The sequence below is a fragment of the Theropithecus gelada genome, chromosome 6, assembly GCF_003255815.1.
Source record: "Theropithecus gelada isolate Dixy chromosome 6, Tgel_1.0, whole genome shotgun sequence".
Lineage (NCBI taxonomy): Eukaryota > Metazoa > Chordata > Mammalia > Primates > Cercopithecidae > Theropithecus > Theropithecus gelada.
This window is the reverse complement of record NC_037673.1, coordinates 52569651-52585049: the sequence shown is the minus strand read 5'-3', so window position 1 is coordinate 52585049 and position 15399 is coordinate 52569651. Positions and strand designations below refer to the sequence as shown.

The following is a 15399-nucleotide window of genomic DNA, read 5'->3' as shown; positions in this document are numbered from 1 at the left end:
TGGACTGAAAGTATGATGGTTCTGCTTATCCTTTTAGTGGAACTGGGGTGTAACTAAACTTACGTGGAGGAAGAAGCTTGTTGTTACAGAGGAACAATATATGTCAAATCATTTGGGGTCTTTTTCAAACTATGCAGGCCTACTTTTTATTCTGCATACCTCCCCTCCCCCACCAATTTTCCCCCTGGTTTGGGGTGGAATAAGGAATGTGAGTGGAGGGACAGAAAGGTTTAGAAGTCTCCTATCCTAATATATGTGCTACATTCCATTAGCAAGCACCAGTCTAAGAGGTTATTTTCCTGTTTTTCCCAGACTTTCTGGTAGCCAAAGATAGAACCTGATTTTCAGTATTGCTTGATATTGCTGCATATTCAGGATTGCTGCTGCTCTCAGACTATGCCCTGGGGAAGTTGACCATCCAGTTAGCCTACACACAGATTGTGAAATAGTTAATTTGTTTTTGAGCTTCTCCTGTTTTTCAGTCTTCTCTATCTCTGTTTCCTCTTCTTCCATTTTCCCCAGGGCCTAGGGATTTCATATCCTTCTCTTTATGCCCAGTATTACCCAGGGCAGGAATTCACTCAGACTTAACCCCTTAGGCAATTCTTTGTAAACCATATTTTTCTTCTGGCCCTTATTCACCAATACTTATCTGTCCTATTCCTGCCAGGGTTCTGTTGTCAGCTTTGTATTGTAATGGAAAACAATTGGATGTATCAGAGACCTAGTCTATTACATTTCCATGGCTATTTGCATTTTAACATGGAGAATCCGGTAAATATGAAATCCTAACCAAAAGTTTCAAGATTTTTCTAACTGAGAACATTTCAGGTGTTCTGATAAGCCAGTGGATACAGGCAGCATCCCTACTGCCCTTCAAACAACCTAGGTATGCTGCGGCACTCTTTTTTAGAATGTCTTCTAGTGTGTACATCTGTAAATTGGTCTTTCTGTCTCACCTGTCACTAATACTGTCACTGTAGAGCAGCCTAAATTGACTCTTTTTGGTAATTGAGGTCTTAGGAGAGAGGAAGAAGGAAAAATGTATAAGGACAAAGAATTTGAGAGAATAAAAGGATTCTGATGGGATTGGAAATAAGACCCAGTCTAACACGTTTATATTTAGATTTAAGACATCTCTAACTCCACATCTCAGATTGTCCTCTTAGCACTTAACAAAAAGACAGTTCCTTTGGGGAATCTAGTACATCTAGTAAAAGGATATTTACTAAGGCAAAGTGAAGAGTTTATCTATTAATAGGTAAGGGTAGATAGATGCTGGCCCAGTGACAGTGATTGGAAGTAATTGAGGCTTGGTGGTTTCATAGCTGGGATTATACAGATGTTCAACAAAAGACAGAAAAGTAGTTTTCCCAGGAAGGGTGGTTTCTAGAGCCGCATAAATTATATTTTGAGGAACTTGACATCAGTGTTAAACAGATAGACTAGGACCTTGGTCATTCATCAGTGGCTAGTGCTGATGGCCAACTTGCTAGTTGTATTACTTTTATACCCTTCTCCATCCTCTTTCCCTTCCATTCTCTCACACTTGGGCCCCCCTCTCTTCTCTCCAACTTTCCACTGTTACTTTTCCTCAAAGGAACTGTCTAAACACTTGAAGAGTGTTTAGCAAATCCTGACCTTAGAGTCAGGGATGCCTTAAATCTAAATACAGGCAAGACACAGTGGCTTACACCTGTAATCCCAGCACTTTGGGAGGCTGAGGCAGGTGGATTGCTTGAGGCCAGAAGTTTGAGACCAGCCTGGGCAACATAGCGAGACCTATGCAAAACTTAGCAAATCTCTACAAAAAAAAAAAAAAAAAAATCTAAATACAAACTTTGTTAGACTGGGATCTTATTCCTAGTCCCATTAGAATCCTTTTTTTCCTTCATATTCATTGTCCTTATATATTTTTCTTTCTTCCTCTCTTTTCAGATAGTTTTGTTTACTTAATTGCCCTTTTGTATCCATAACTGCTTGCCTAAGTGGCTTCTTTCTTTCCTAGATCATTCTGTTCTAATTGATTTTACTATTTGTTTACTTGCCTGGAAGCTGGTCTTGCTTTATCATCTTTTCTCCTTCTCTCATTATTATTATGATGCTCCTCCACTTATTTTGGGGCGTTCCTGATAAACCCATGTAAGCCAAAATATCCTAAGTTGAAAATGCATTTAATACCCAGATAAAACCATCATAAAGTAAAAAAATCTTAAGTTGAACTGCTGTAAGTTGGGGACTGTATTAGAGAAGCCTGAAGAAAGAGGGAGCCTCATTGGGTTTGACTGGTACTCTTTAGGGCCAAATCAAAAGTGTGGGTTTTTTGGAGGAAATAATATGAAGGGTTGGGCTAGCATTGTTCTCTGTTTGCTCAATATTGTAACACATCCAATATTGTAACACATATATAGTTAGTCAAAAGCGTTTTAGTACAATAGTATAATCATACTGTAAAAGCAGTGAAACCAATTGCAAGTATATAACAAGAGATTTGAAACTTCTTTTAACAAACAGACTTAAAACCAAATATTATTGAATTGATGGAGGCACATGAAAAGCAAGGGTCTTGTTACAGCTCAGTGACTGACTACAGGCCAAATATAAGGAATTTGTGTAAAAATTACACATGGAGATTATGCATCTTTGGCTTGCCTGATATTTTTTTTAGTCTCATTCTGAAATTGTTCCCGAAGTCTATTGCTTTTTTATGCCTTCTTTTAATATTTCTTCTTTCAATCTGTTCTCTCTTCCCTTGTCACAAGATACTTTTTCCAAGTTCTCTTAAGTATTAGAAGATAAATGAATGCCTCAACATTTTAAGTTAGGAGATATGTTTTCTATAAAATAATATTGGGAATTGTTTTGGTGCTATACTTATAAAAAGGCCTGGTTCATTTGCAAGAACATCATGCTTCCTTATTTTTTCTACCTCAGTAGTTTATAGTTTGTCTTGGTATATTATCACTACTTCAACTAAGGTTATTTTTATCTTTGTTTACTGTATACAGATCTGACCTGATATTACTTATTCTAACACTAGCTTTTTAAAATAACAGTAGTTTTTATTTATGTCTATCAAAACTTCTGCTTTTTTATTTACCTATACTTCATATACAGAATGGCTTCTAGTTTTACTTCTCTTAAATTGTCTTATTAATTTCAAATAGAGGCAAGCATTGGTCTTCTTTATTATGTCTTTGAGTGTAGCTATGCCTGGGAATTTACATATTAAAATACAATTTCATTATGTTACTTTCATTTGTTTCTCTTTTATATTATAGTAGGAGTTATTTTTATTTTTTAATAATTATGCCTCTAGGTAGTTATGTATTTTCTATTTTATTAAGGCTAGTAAATGGGGTATTAAAAATAATTGCTTAAAGAGGTCATGCCCTCGGGCCGGGCATGGTGGCTCACACCTGTAATCCCAGCACTTTGGGAGGCAGAGGCAGGCAGATCACGAGGTCAGAAGATCAAGACTATCCTGGCTAACACGGTGAAACCCCGTCTCTACTAAAAATACAAAAAAATTAGCCAGGCGTGGTGGCAGGCGCCTGTAGTCCCAGCTACTCAGGAGGCTGAGGCAGGAGAATGGCGGGAACCTGGGAGGCAGAGCTTGCAGTGAGCTAAGATCGGGTCACTGCACTCCAGCCTGGGTAACAGAGAGAGACTCTGTCTCAAAAAAAAAAAAAAAAGGAGATCATACCCTCATTCATACATTGCTGGTGGGATTGAAACATGGTACAAAGACAAGGATGCCCTCCCTCACTACTCCTATTCAACATGGTATGGAAGTTCTGGCCAGAGCAATCAGGCAAGAGAAAGAAATAAAGGTCATTCAAATAGGAAGAGAGGAAGTCAAACTATCCCTGTTTGCAGATGACATGATCCTATATCTAAAAAACCCTATCATCTCAGCCCAAAAGCTTCTTAAGCTGATAAGCAACTTCAACAAAGTCTCAGGATACAAAATCAATGTGCAAAAATTGCTAATATTCCTATACACCAACAACAGTCAAGCCAAGAGCCAAATCTCGAATGAACTCCCATTCACAGTTGCTACAAAAAAATACAATACCAGCCGGTGCAGTGGCTCACGCCTGTAATCCCAGCACTTTGGGAAACCAAGGCGGGCAGATCACAAGGTCAGGAGATTGAGACCATCCTGGCTAACATAGTGAAACATCGTCTCTGCTAAAAATATAAAAAATTAGCCGGACATGGTGGCACGCACCTCTAGTACCAGCTACTCAAGAGGCTGAGGCAGGAGAATCACTTGAACCCAAGAGGTGGAGGTTGCAGTGAGCCAAGATCATGCCACTGCACTCCAGCCTGGGCGACAGTGAGACTCCATCTCAAAATAATAAAATAAAATAAAATAAAATACCTAGGAATACAGCTAACAAGGGAAGTGAAAGATCTCTACAAGGAGAACTACAAACCACTGCTCAAAGAAATCAGAGATGACACAAATGGAAAAGCATTCCATGCTCATAGATAGGAAGAACCAATATCATTAAAATGGTCATACTGTCCAAAGCAATTTATGGATTCAATGCTATTTCCATTAAACTATCATTGACATTCTTCACAGAACTAGAAAAAACTTTTAAAAATACATATGGAGCCAAAAAAGAGCCCAAATAGCCAAGGCAGTCTTAAGCAAAAAAAAAAAAAAAAAAAAAAACAAAGCTGGAGGCATCATGCTATCCAACTTCAAATTATATTACAGGAGTACAGTAACTAAAACAGCATGGTACTGATATAAGAACAGACACATAGACCAATGGAACAGGATAGAGAACCCAGAAATAAGACCATACACCTACAACTATGTGATCTTCAACAAACCTGACAAAAACAAGCAATGGGGAAATATTCCCTATTGAATAAATGGTGCTGGGATAACTGAGTAGCCATTGACAGAAAATTGAAACTGGACCCTTTCCTTAACCATATACAAAAATTAAGATGGATTAAAGACTTAAATATAAAACCTAAAACTATAAAAACCCTGGAAGACAACCTAGGCAGTACCTTTCAGGACATAGGCACAGGCAAAGATTTCATGACAAAGATGCCAAAAAAATTGCCAAGAAGCAAAAATTGACAAATGGGACCTAATGAAACTAGAGCTTCTGCACAGCAAAAGAAACTATCAATAGAGTAAACAGACAACCTACAGAGTGGAAGAAAACTATATATCTGACAAAGGTCTAATAGCCAGCAACTATAAGGAACTTAAACAAATTTACAAGAAAAAACAACCCCATTAAAAAGTGGGCAAAGAAATGAATAGGCAGACACTTCTGAAAAGAAGACATATATGCAGCCAACAAGCATATAAAAAAAGTTCAACATCACTAATCATTAGAGAAATGCAAATCAAAACCACAATGAGATACCATCTCACACCACTCAGAATGGTTATTATTAAAAAGGTAAAAGGAACAGATGCCGGTGAGGTTCTTTAGAAAAAGGAAGGCTTATACATTGTTGGTGGGAGTGTAAATTAGTTGAGCCATTACGGAAGATAGTGTGGCGATTCCTCAAAGACCTGAAGACAGAAATACCATTCGACCCAGCAATCCCATTACTGGGTATATACCCAACGCAATATAAATAGTTATATTATAAAGATATGTGTACACATACATTCACTGCAACACTATTTACAGTAGCAAAGACATGGAATCAACCAAAAGGCCCCTCAATGATAGACTGGATAAAGAAAATGTGATACATATATACCATTCAACGCTATGCAGCCATAAAAAAGAATGAGATCATGTCCTTTGCAGGGACATGGATGAAGCTAGAGGCTGTTACCCTTAGCAAACCGACAGAGGAAGAGAAAACCAAATACCACATGTACTCAGTTACAAGTGGGAGCTAAATATTAAGAACACATGGACACATAGAGGGGAACAACACACACTGGGGCTTATGGGAGGGTGGAGGGTGGGAGGAGGGAGAGGATCAGGAAAAATAGCTGATGGATACTAGGCTTAATGCCTGGGTGATGAAATAATCTGTACAACAAACCCCCATCACACATGTTTGCCTATGTACATAGGCACATCCTGCACGTGTACCCCTGAACTTAAAAGTTAAAAAAAAAAAAAATGGTACAGCCATTTTTGAAAACAGTTTGATAGCTCCTCAGAATGTTAAATACAGAGCTATCATATGACCTAGCAGTTCTACTTCTGGGTATCTTTCCAGAGAATTAAAAACATATGTCTACGCAAATACTTGTAAACAAATGTTCCTAACATTCATAATGGTCAAAGTGGAAACAACTCAAATGTCCATCAACTGATAAACAACAATATGTATCAACCTGAAGACATTATGCTGTGTGAAAGAAGCCACACAAGACTACATATTGTATGATTCCATTTATATAAACTTTCTAAATTCGGTAAAGTCATAGAAACAGAAAGCAGATTAATAGTTTCCAGGGACTGGGGAAAGGGGAAAATGGAGTCTGGGACTTCTTTTGGGATGGTAAAAATGTTCTAAAATGGATTATGGTGATGGCTGTACAGTCATCAATCTGTGAATGACAGATTAAGGAATTTGGGCTGACCAAGTTGTTGAGAATAACTAGAAAAGCTGACAAAATGTTTTTAAAAATATGCTTGAAGACATATGACAACTAATAAGACAATGTAGAATACCAAGGTCTAAATCAGGAAGAAGACAAAGCCAGAAAGGAGAGCCCAGCGTTTCCTCAAGAATATCTGCCAATTCCAGTTTATTAGCTGAGAGGCTTAAAATAGAGCCTTTGGCCAGGCGTGGTGGCTCACATCTGTAATCCCAGCACCTTGGGAGGCTGAGGCAGGTGAATAATCTGAGGTCAGGAGTTCGAGACCAGTCTGGCCAACATGGTGAAACCCTGTCTCTACTAAAAATACAAAACTTAGCTGGGCGTGGTGGCAGGCACCTGTAATCCCAGCTACTCAGGAGGCTGAGGTAGGAGAATTGCTTGAACCTCGGAGGTAGAGACTGCAGTGAGCTGAGATCTCACCACTGCACTCCAGCCTGGGTGACAGAGCGAGACTCCATCTCAGAAAAGCAAACAAACAAAACAACAACAACAACAAAAACCAGAGCCTTTGCCAGCCTACAGGGCTAGAGGAAGAAAATTTGGATTCCAGGGCCCACTAAGACAGACTTCAAATAAACTTTAGGTTGGAAGCCCAAAGGGCTATAGCCTAGAAATGTGAGTGAATTTGAAATAGAATGACCTTCTTTCAGGAACCAAAGGCCAACTTCAACTCATCTCAATTCCCTAAACTGGGTTAAGGTGATCTAGGATTGCTCCTGTCTCAAACTGACTTCCCAAAGCCAATATAAACTCTTTCTAAAGAAAATATCTTAGGTTTCAAGTCATTCATACAGTTTTTTATATAGAATGTCAGGAACTTGCTAAAAACTTGCCAAGCATAAGAGAAACCAGGACAAGATGATTGGAAATTAAGAGACTCAATACACAATAGAAAGAGACTCACAGGTGATCCAGATAATGGAGTTATCAGGAACAGACTTTTAAAGAACTGTCTTTAACATGTTCAAGGAAATTAAAATAAGAGAATTTGGCAGTGACTAGAAATAAATATGAAAAAAAAAATAAATTTGTGGAAAATGTTTTTTTTTTTGAAGAATCAAATAGAAATTCTGTAATTACAGTACCCAAATTAAGAAATCAGTGACAATAATGAGTGTTAACTAGAATGTGGAACAATGGGAATGCTCATATAGTACTAGAGTAAGTATCAGTTGAGTCATTTTGGAAATGAGTTTGTAATTATCTGCTACCATTGAGTATACACCGAGTTTATAATCAGTAAAAATGTATGCACATTGCACAAAGGTCCCTTTGTAAGGGACATGTAAGAGAATATAAATTAGAATTGATTTATAAGAGCTCCAAAGAAACCCAGATATCCCTCACAGGAATGGATAAGTAAATTGTTGTGTTTTTATATAATGGAATGTTATATAGCTATGAACATGAACAGATTATAGCTACATTCAGAATATGGGTGAATGCCACAAAGATAATGTTGGCAAAAGAAGCCAGACAGAAAAATATATATCGTATTATTCTACTTTATGAGAAGTTCGAAAGCAAATGAAACTAATTTCATACATGTGTGCACATATATGTGTCTAGAAAATGCACTAAAATGTTAACAGTGGTTATTTCTGATAGGTGATTTTATTTTCTTCAATAACTTCTTGATTATCTTAAATGTACACAATGTGCTACATTTCTAATGAGAACAAAGTTATTCCGAAAATAAGGCATTCCTATAACTTAGGATAAAAATGGTATATACAAAATGAAAAACTCATTTTCTTAAAACCTTGTTTAAATTACCTTGGTAGTCTCAACTACTCAGGAGGCTAAAGCAAGAGGATTCCTTGAGCCGAGGAGTTTGAGGCCACAGTGCACTATGATCATGCCTGTGAATAGCCACTGCACTCCAACCTGGGCAACATCATGAGAACTCATCTGTAAAACAAACCAAAAAATCTTTTGGTATATTTACTGTATTTACTCCTAGCCTTCTTTTCTATGATGTTTTTAGATGAGATCACATAGTATATATAATTTATCGTGCTGCCTTTTCATTTTAAATTTATATTACATGCTATCGTTACTTCTGCCAGTTATTCCCTAGTTGTCTGTCTGCCAGCCTCCTTCCCTCTCTTCTCTTCTTCCCCACCTCCCTGCCATTTTTCTTCCCTCCCTCCCTCCCTCTTTTCCTCTTCTGCCTGCCTTCCTTCCTTCTTCTATTTTGTCAACAAACATTCATTATGTTCCTTCTGTTTGCCAGACACTTTACTCAAACACAGCTCCACCCTCCAGTGGGGGAGGTGGATACCTAGCGAAAAATAAGGGGTGATAAATACTTGATTTTATATGTATAAACACACACATGTTTGTTTGTTTTTGAGGCATGGCCTCCCTTTATTGCCCATGCTGGAGTACAATGGCACGATCATAGCACCTTGTCACTTTGAACTCCTGGGCTCAAGCAGTCCTCCTTCCTCAGCCTCCCTAGAGGCATGCCTGGCTGCTTTTACTATTTTTTGTAGAGAAAGGGCCTTGCCGTGTTCCCCAAGCTGGTCTTGAACTCCTGGCCTCAATCAGTCCTCATGTTGGGATCACAAGCGTGAGCCACCACACCCAGTCTATATATGTATATATTTAGAACTCATTTTTCATTAGGAAAAACATGAATTGAACACATCCTGTACTAGCATTACCAAGAATCCTGCGGATCATACTCCTGTGAGTGACTGTGTTATAGGTTCTGGTTGTACCAGGAGTGGAATGAGGCCATATGTAATATTGATGACCAGGTGCCTTGGGAAGGTTTCTGTGCAGGTGCTGCTCTGTGCAAGAACATTTATTGTAGTTGTTTTGGCTGAGGTTTGTTGGTTTGGCTTTTGTTTTTAAATGTGAGAGGTAGATTTTGCAAGGGATTAAGCTGAATGAGACCTAGGGACATCTGGTTATAAATATTACTAAAGGAAAAACCTATTCAGATGCTCCCTGGCATGGATCTGTTAAGGGCATGTAGGTTCCTCCCTCAGTCATCTCCTTTGCCCGTCAAGGAGGAGAGTAGAAGGCTCTCTTCCAGATCTGTGTCCTTAAGGGGGCCTTAAGATGGTCTAGGACAAGAGTTGGCAAATTTTTTTCTATAAAGGACACATTAGTAAATACTTTAGGCTTTGTAGGCATATGGACTCAACTTTGCCACTGTGGAGTGGAAGTAGCCATAGTCGAAACATAAATGCATGGGCCTGCCTGTGTTCCAGTAAAAATTTTATTTACGAAAACAGGACATTTATGAAAACAGGACATGGGCTTGGATTTTTTTTATCAGGCCATAGTGTACCAACCCCTGGTCTGCACAGAAGGACTCTAATGTCAGCAACCATAGGGACTTGTACTTCGTACTGCTGTGACACCCATAGGGATACCTCTTGCCTTGTTTCTGGGGAAGTTAATAAAAAGGTCAGGCACCTTAATTTCAGTCTACCCACACAACTCTAATAAAAATGTTCTGATCAATATGGCTCTTTGGACAACAAAACAGCAAAACAGTCCCTAGCCTCTCCTAAACACTGAAGCAAACCTGCAGTCCTTTGGCAAGGTCATCCAAAGATTTTAACTGCCATAAACCATAGGGCTGGAGATTGAAGCTAAGAATGATAGGGGAAAGTACTGGCTTTCAAACAGCAGTAAAAAGTTGTATGGTAAAAATTGTCCTTAAGACTCACTGAAATGCCGAAGAAGAAATTTGTTTTACAAGCACTCTTCCATATTAGGAATTCTTTCTAAATATCATCTTAAATTTAAATATACATAATTTAAGTGTTTTAATATTAAGATATTTACATTTTTAATTAAATGCTGTGATTAGCAACTTTCTACATAATTTTATATCATATTTTGATTTCTTTCTAATAGAATCTCAAAGTTATAACTATTATAACGAAGGGTATGAACACAATTAAGGTTCATAATACATATAGCAAATTGCTTTCTAGAAAGATTGTGCCAACTTATGCTTCTACTAGCAATGTGTGAAAGTTCTTATTTCAGCATATACTTTCTAGCACTACTTTTTTCTTTTTTTCCTAAAATATCTCATATTTAGTTGTAAAACTTTCCTATAGATAAAAATTAGTTGATAGGAGCCAGTTGGCAGGGCAGGTTTCACTTTGAGCTCTTGCCTTTATCTGTTCTGTTATTCTGGGATTGATCTGCAGAATGTGACTAGCAATAGATTCTGATCAGGCTACTACAATACTTGCCATCTGGATTGAAAATACAGCCATCATCTTTTGAATGACCAGTTTGTGTAAACCATTTGTTGATAGTGTCTTTCCAGTGGTAAAGCAGAATTTCTCTTTGTCTGTTTACCTTTCTTGAGAGCCATGATGAGGATTTCTAAGGCTTGATGCATAGAATCCTTTCCTTAAGTGCCTTAGTCCATTTGGTGCTGCTGTAAGGAATACTTGAGACTGGGTAATTTATAAAGAACAGAAATTTATTTCTCACAATTCTGGAGGCTGAGAAGTCTGAGATCAAGGCACTGGCATTTGATCTGACACAGGCCTTGTTGCTGTGTCATCCATGGCAGAAGAGCTGAAGAATAAGCTAGCCAAATGCTATGCTAAGCCTCTTTTGTAAGGGCCTTAACTAGGGAGGAATCCTCCCAGCCTAATCACCTCCTAAAGGCCCCACCTCTGAACATCATCACATTGGCAATGCCTGAATTTTGGAGGGAACACATTCAAACCTATAGCATTAAGATATGGGAAAGGAACAAGAAAGAGTCTGTTTTTCTTTGATGATCTGTTTAAAGAGTAGACGTGTTTTGTTTGAATCACATCCATGTACAGTTTTAAAACTAAGATGTCTCTCTCTCTCTCTCTCTCTATATATATATATAGTGAAACCTTTGCCTTCTTTCATTGTCTTTCTAGTTTTTAAGGATAGGAAATTTTAGTTAAAATGCTAACCTAGCATTTTTCTTATTCCCCACTTTTATTTCTCCCGTGGGGAATTGGGTTATGAAACTAAAAATTTTACTAATTTTCCAGAAATTGTTCTGGTGGGTTTGTATAAGGAGAGTAATAACTGGCATGGCATTGCAGTTACTCTTTATTTATAATTAAGACATGCTCTTTATTTCAAAATATTAAGTTAATAATACTCTTAACTTATTGCACTTAAGTAGATTGAGACAATTTGTGAGTTATTTTGACATCCTAATAAAGTGGATAAAAGGAGAAGCTGCTTGGAAAACTTTCTCACTTGGGAATTTTTTCCACATTCCTAATTTTCCTTTGTGGAATGTCACTCACCATTTCCCATTTGGAACTGCTCTTTCTAGATAGAAGATGGAATGGAGTGGTTGTGGTGGTGGTGGTGGTATTATTGTTTACATCAAGATAGAGAAAAATGGAAGCATCTTAACTTGGTTAAATGTTTCTGTTGTTTATATAATTCTTTACGCCTCATTCCAGTGTTGCTGCTATTTAAAAAAAAAAAAAAAAAAAAAAAAAACTCAAAACTTGCATTTCTTTTACCGATCATTTTGTAGACATAAAAATAAGAGATTCTTAGCACAGTAGAATTTTAAAAAATTATTGGAGTTTTTTAAAACCAAAATTTAAGAACATAAATTGCAGGCCGGGGATGGTGGCTCACGCCTGTAATCCCAGCACTTCGGGAGACTGAGACAGGTAGATCATGAGGTCAGGAGATCGAAACCATCCTGGCTAACACAGTGAAACCCCATCTCTACTAAAAAATACAAAAAATTAGCCGGGCGCAGTGGCGGGCGCCTGTAGTCCCAGCCACGCGAGAGACTGAGGCAGGAGAATGGCATGAACCCGGGAGGCGGAGCTTGCAGTGAGCCGAGATCGCGCCACTGCACTCCAGCCTGGGCGACGGAGCGAGACTCCATCTCAAAAAAAAAAAAAAAAAAAAAATGTTGGCTGGGCGCGGTGGCTCAAGCCTGTAATCCCAGCACTTTGGGAGGCCGAGACGGGCGGATCACGAGGTCAGGAGATCGAAACCATCTTGGCTAACATGGTGAAACCCTGTCTCTACTAAAAAATACAAAAAACTAGCCGGGCGAGGTGGCGGGCGCCTGTAGTCCCAGCTACTCGGGAGGCTGAGGCAGGAGAATGGCGTGAACCCGGGAGGCGGAGCTTGCAGTGAGCTGAGATCCGGCCACTGCACTCCAGCCTGGGCGACAGAGCGAGACTCCCGTCTCAAAAAAATTAAAAAAAAAAAAAACATAAATTGCATTGAAAAGAATTTTGAAATTTATTTTCAGCAGAATCTATAATAAAATATATGGGCCTGAGAAGTAATTTTCAGGTCAAGTTCTTTGTCTATATGTTGTTGATGAAGTTGTTTACTTTCAACTAAGTAACAGTTTGGAATTCTAAAACAGAGAACTCATAATCTTCAACCAAGTGTTTATTAACATCTGCTTTTTTCAAAAGCTTTTTCACTCTGCCACTTGGTTAAAAAAAATAACAATCCTAAAAAAATGAGACTGCATATGTGTGTGTGCATGCACATATTCATTTGCAAATTATGTACATGTACTTCTATAGTTACATATTATATACTCTATAAAACAAATTTTTAATTATTAGAAAGATATAATCAATCTTGATAAAATTAACTTGGAATTTGATTTATTGGCAGTATAGACAATTTTTTGTTTTCACTTTAACATTGTCTTTATTATTTAATACTTTGTCACACAGTAATTTAAACTGATTCAAAGTTTATTCCAGGCCAGGCACAGTGGCTCATGCCTGTAATCTCAACATTTTGGGAGGCTAGGGTAGGAGGATTACTTGAGGCCAGGAGTTAAGATCAACCTGGGCAATATAGCAAGACTTCATCTCTACAAAAAATAAAAAAAAAAACTTAATCAGGCATGGTGGCACATGCCTGTAGTCCCAGCTACTTGCTACTTGGGAGGCTGAGGCAAGAGGATCACTTGAGCCCAGAAGTTCAAGGTAATAGCCAATGACCACACCGCCACTGCACTCCAACCTGGGTGACAGAGCAAGACCCTGTCTCAAAAAAAAAAGGAAAAACCAAAGTTCATTTCAGTCTCATCCAACAATTACATGTGATGTTTTTTGTTGAAATTTGCATGATGAATTTTCATCCTCCATAATATTCAATTCTTACATTTAGTGATTGCAGTACTAGTTTGTATATTTAGTATTCCATGCTATTTTTAAGCTGAAAATACTAGTGTTTTCATTGGTTTAATACTGTTAATTTAGAAACAACCAGTAATTGGCTGGGCACGGTGGCTCACGCCTATAATCCCAGCACTTTGGGAGGCCAAGGCGGGTGGCACACTTGAGGTCAGGAGCTTGAGACCAGCTTGGCCAACATAGTGAAACTTTGTCTCTACTAAAAATACAAAATTAGCTGGGTGTGGTGGCATATGCCTGTAGTCCCAGCTACTCGGGAGACTGAGACAGGAGAATTGCTTAAACCCGGGAGGTGGAGGCTGCAGTGAGCCGAGATTGTGCCACTGCTCTCCATCCTGGGCAAGACAGAGCAAGATTCTGTCTAAAAAAGAAAAAAAACCAGTAACCTCGTTCACCTTTTGTGGGTTTCTGTCTAGTCTGAGTTTTTCTCTCTAGCCTGTCCCCTAAGCTCTTCTTTTCTACTTTTCTGCCTTCCCCTTCGTTTCTGACACCCTTCTAGCTCTACTTTACCACTCAGTTGTTCCAGCCACTACCCTCCCTCCCAACACAATACACACACACACACACACACACACACGAAAAAAAAAAGTATTGATTTAGAGGGACCCCTCAGAAGGTGGCAAGTCTCTGTTGGGGGAAGGAGAAGAGTTGACAGATGGAACAATTCTTGGCCAGGCATGTTGACTCACACCTGTAATTCCAGCATTTCGGGAGGCAGAGGCAGTAGGATCAGTTGAGCCTCCTATTGCTGCTGCAAGCTATCAGCGCACCCCTGTACTCCAGCCTGGGTGACACAATGAGACCCTATCTCAAAACAAACAAGCAAAACCTATAATTCAGCAGCTTCTGGACAGAGTGGAGGAGCTGCCTAGCTGGTCTGAAATCTCCATTGGAAGAGTACTAAACACTTTAGGAAGGTCCTGAAGTCTTTCTGGAATGATTACTTGAGAGGTGTCATTTTGAAAGGCACACTGGGTGGAAGTTTACAAAGGGTAAAGAAGCATTGCATACAGTCATATTGAATACTTTATGTTAGAATCCTAACTGTTTAATGTTTATGTTTTTATTTTTTAATGTTTATGTTTTTATATATTGTTTTATTTGATACTTTATAATGTTTGTAAATTTCCACATTTGAAATATGTTGAGTATTTAATTTCACTGATTTCTAAACATTGTTAAACTTCTGCACACTTTTCAATTAAAATATTAGTATTAATACTTGCATGTATTAATACATGGAGTAAATGCCAAGATACTGGTAGTGCAATTTGCTCTAGAATTATAATTATTACTTTGATTTTTCTGTCATGTTTAATGACAGGTTCAAAGACCATTTAAATTCTTCATTTGGAAGTTTTTAAATCTTAGAAAATTTTGAATCCATGTGTATGAAATTGCAGATAGGAGTTTTTATTGGTGACAGACATGTTCAGCAATAAAACCATCTAACAATGGAAACATTTCTAAACATTTATTATTATACAAAGAATGTTCTTTTTTTAAAGCAACTACTTTCTCAGGTAATTAAAATACTATCTTTATCTTGAAGGGAGATAAATTAAGTATGTGGGAGGGGGTTGTTTTTAATATCCGCTGTGTACCTATGTAGCA

General features: G+C 38.1%; 1 protein-coding gene across 6 annotated transcripts in view; it reads left to right on the top strand.

Moving 5' to 3' along the window:
* SLC38A9 (solute carrier family 38 member 9) overlaps window positions 1–15399 on the top strand; it is an 87171-nt gene that overhangs the window by 18560 nt on the left and 53212 nt on the right. The window contains exon 2 of one of the 6 annotated variants that reach the window (XM_025388006.1): window positions 671–774. The exons of the other annotated variants lie outside the window; for them this stretch is intronic. Within the exon in view, the coding sequence (XP_025243791.1) occupies window positions 743–774 (32 nt within the window). The 5' untranslated portion in view covers window positions 671–742. The remainder of the gene's footprint in view (window positions 1–670; window positions 775–15399) is intronic. 6 annotated transcript variants of the gene reach the window in all.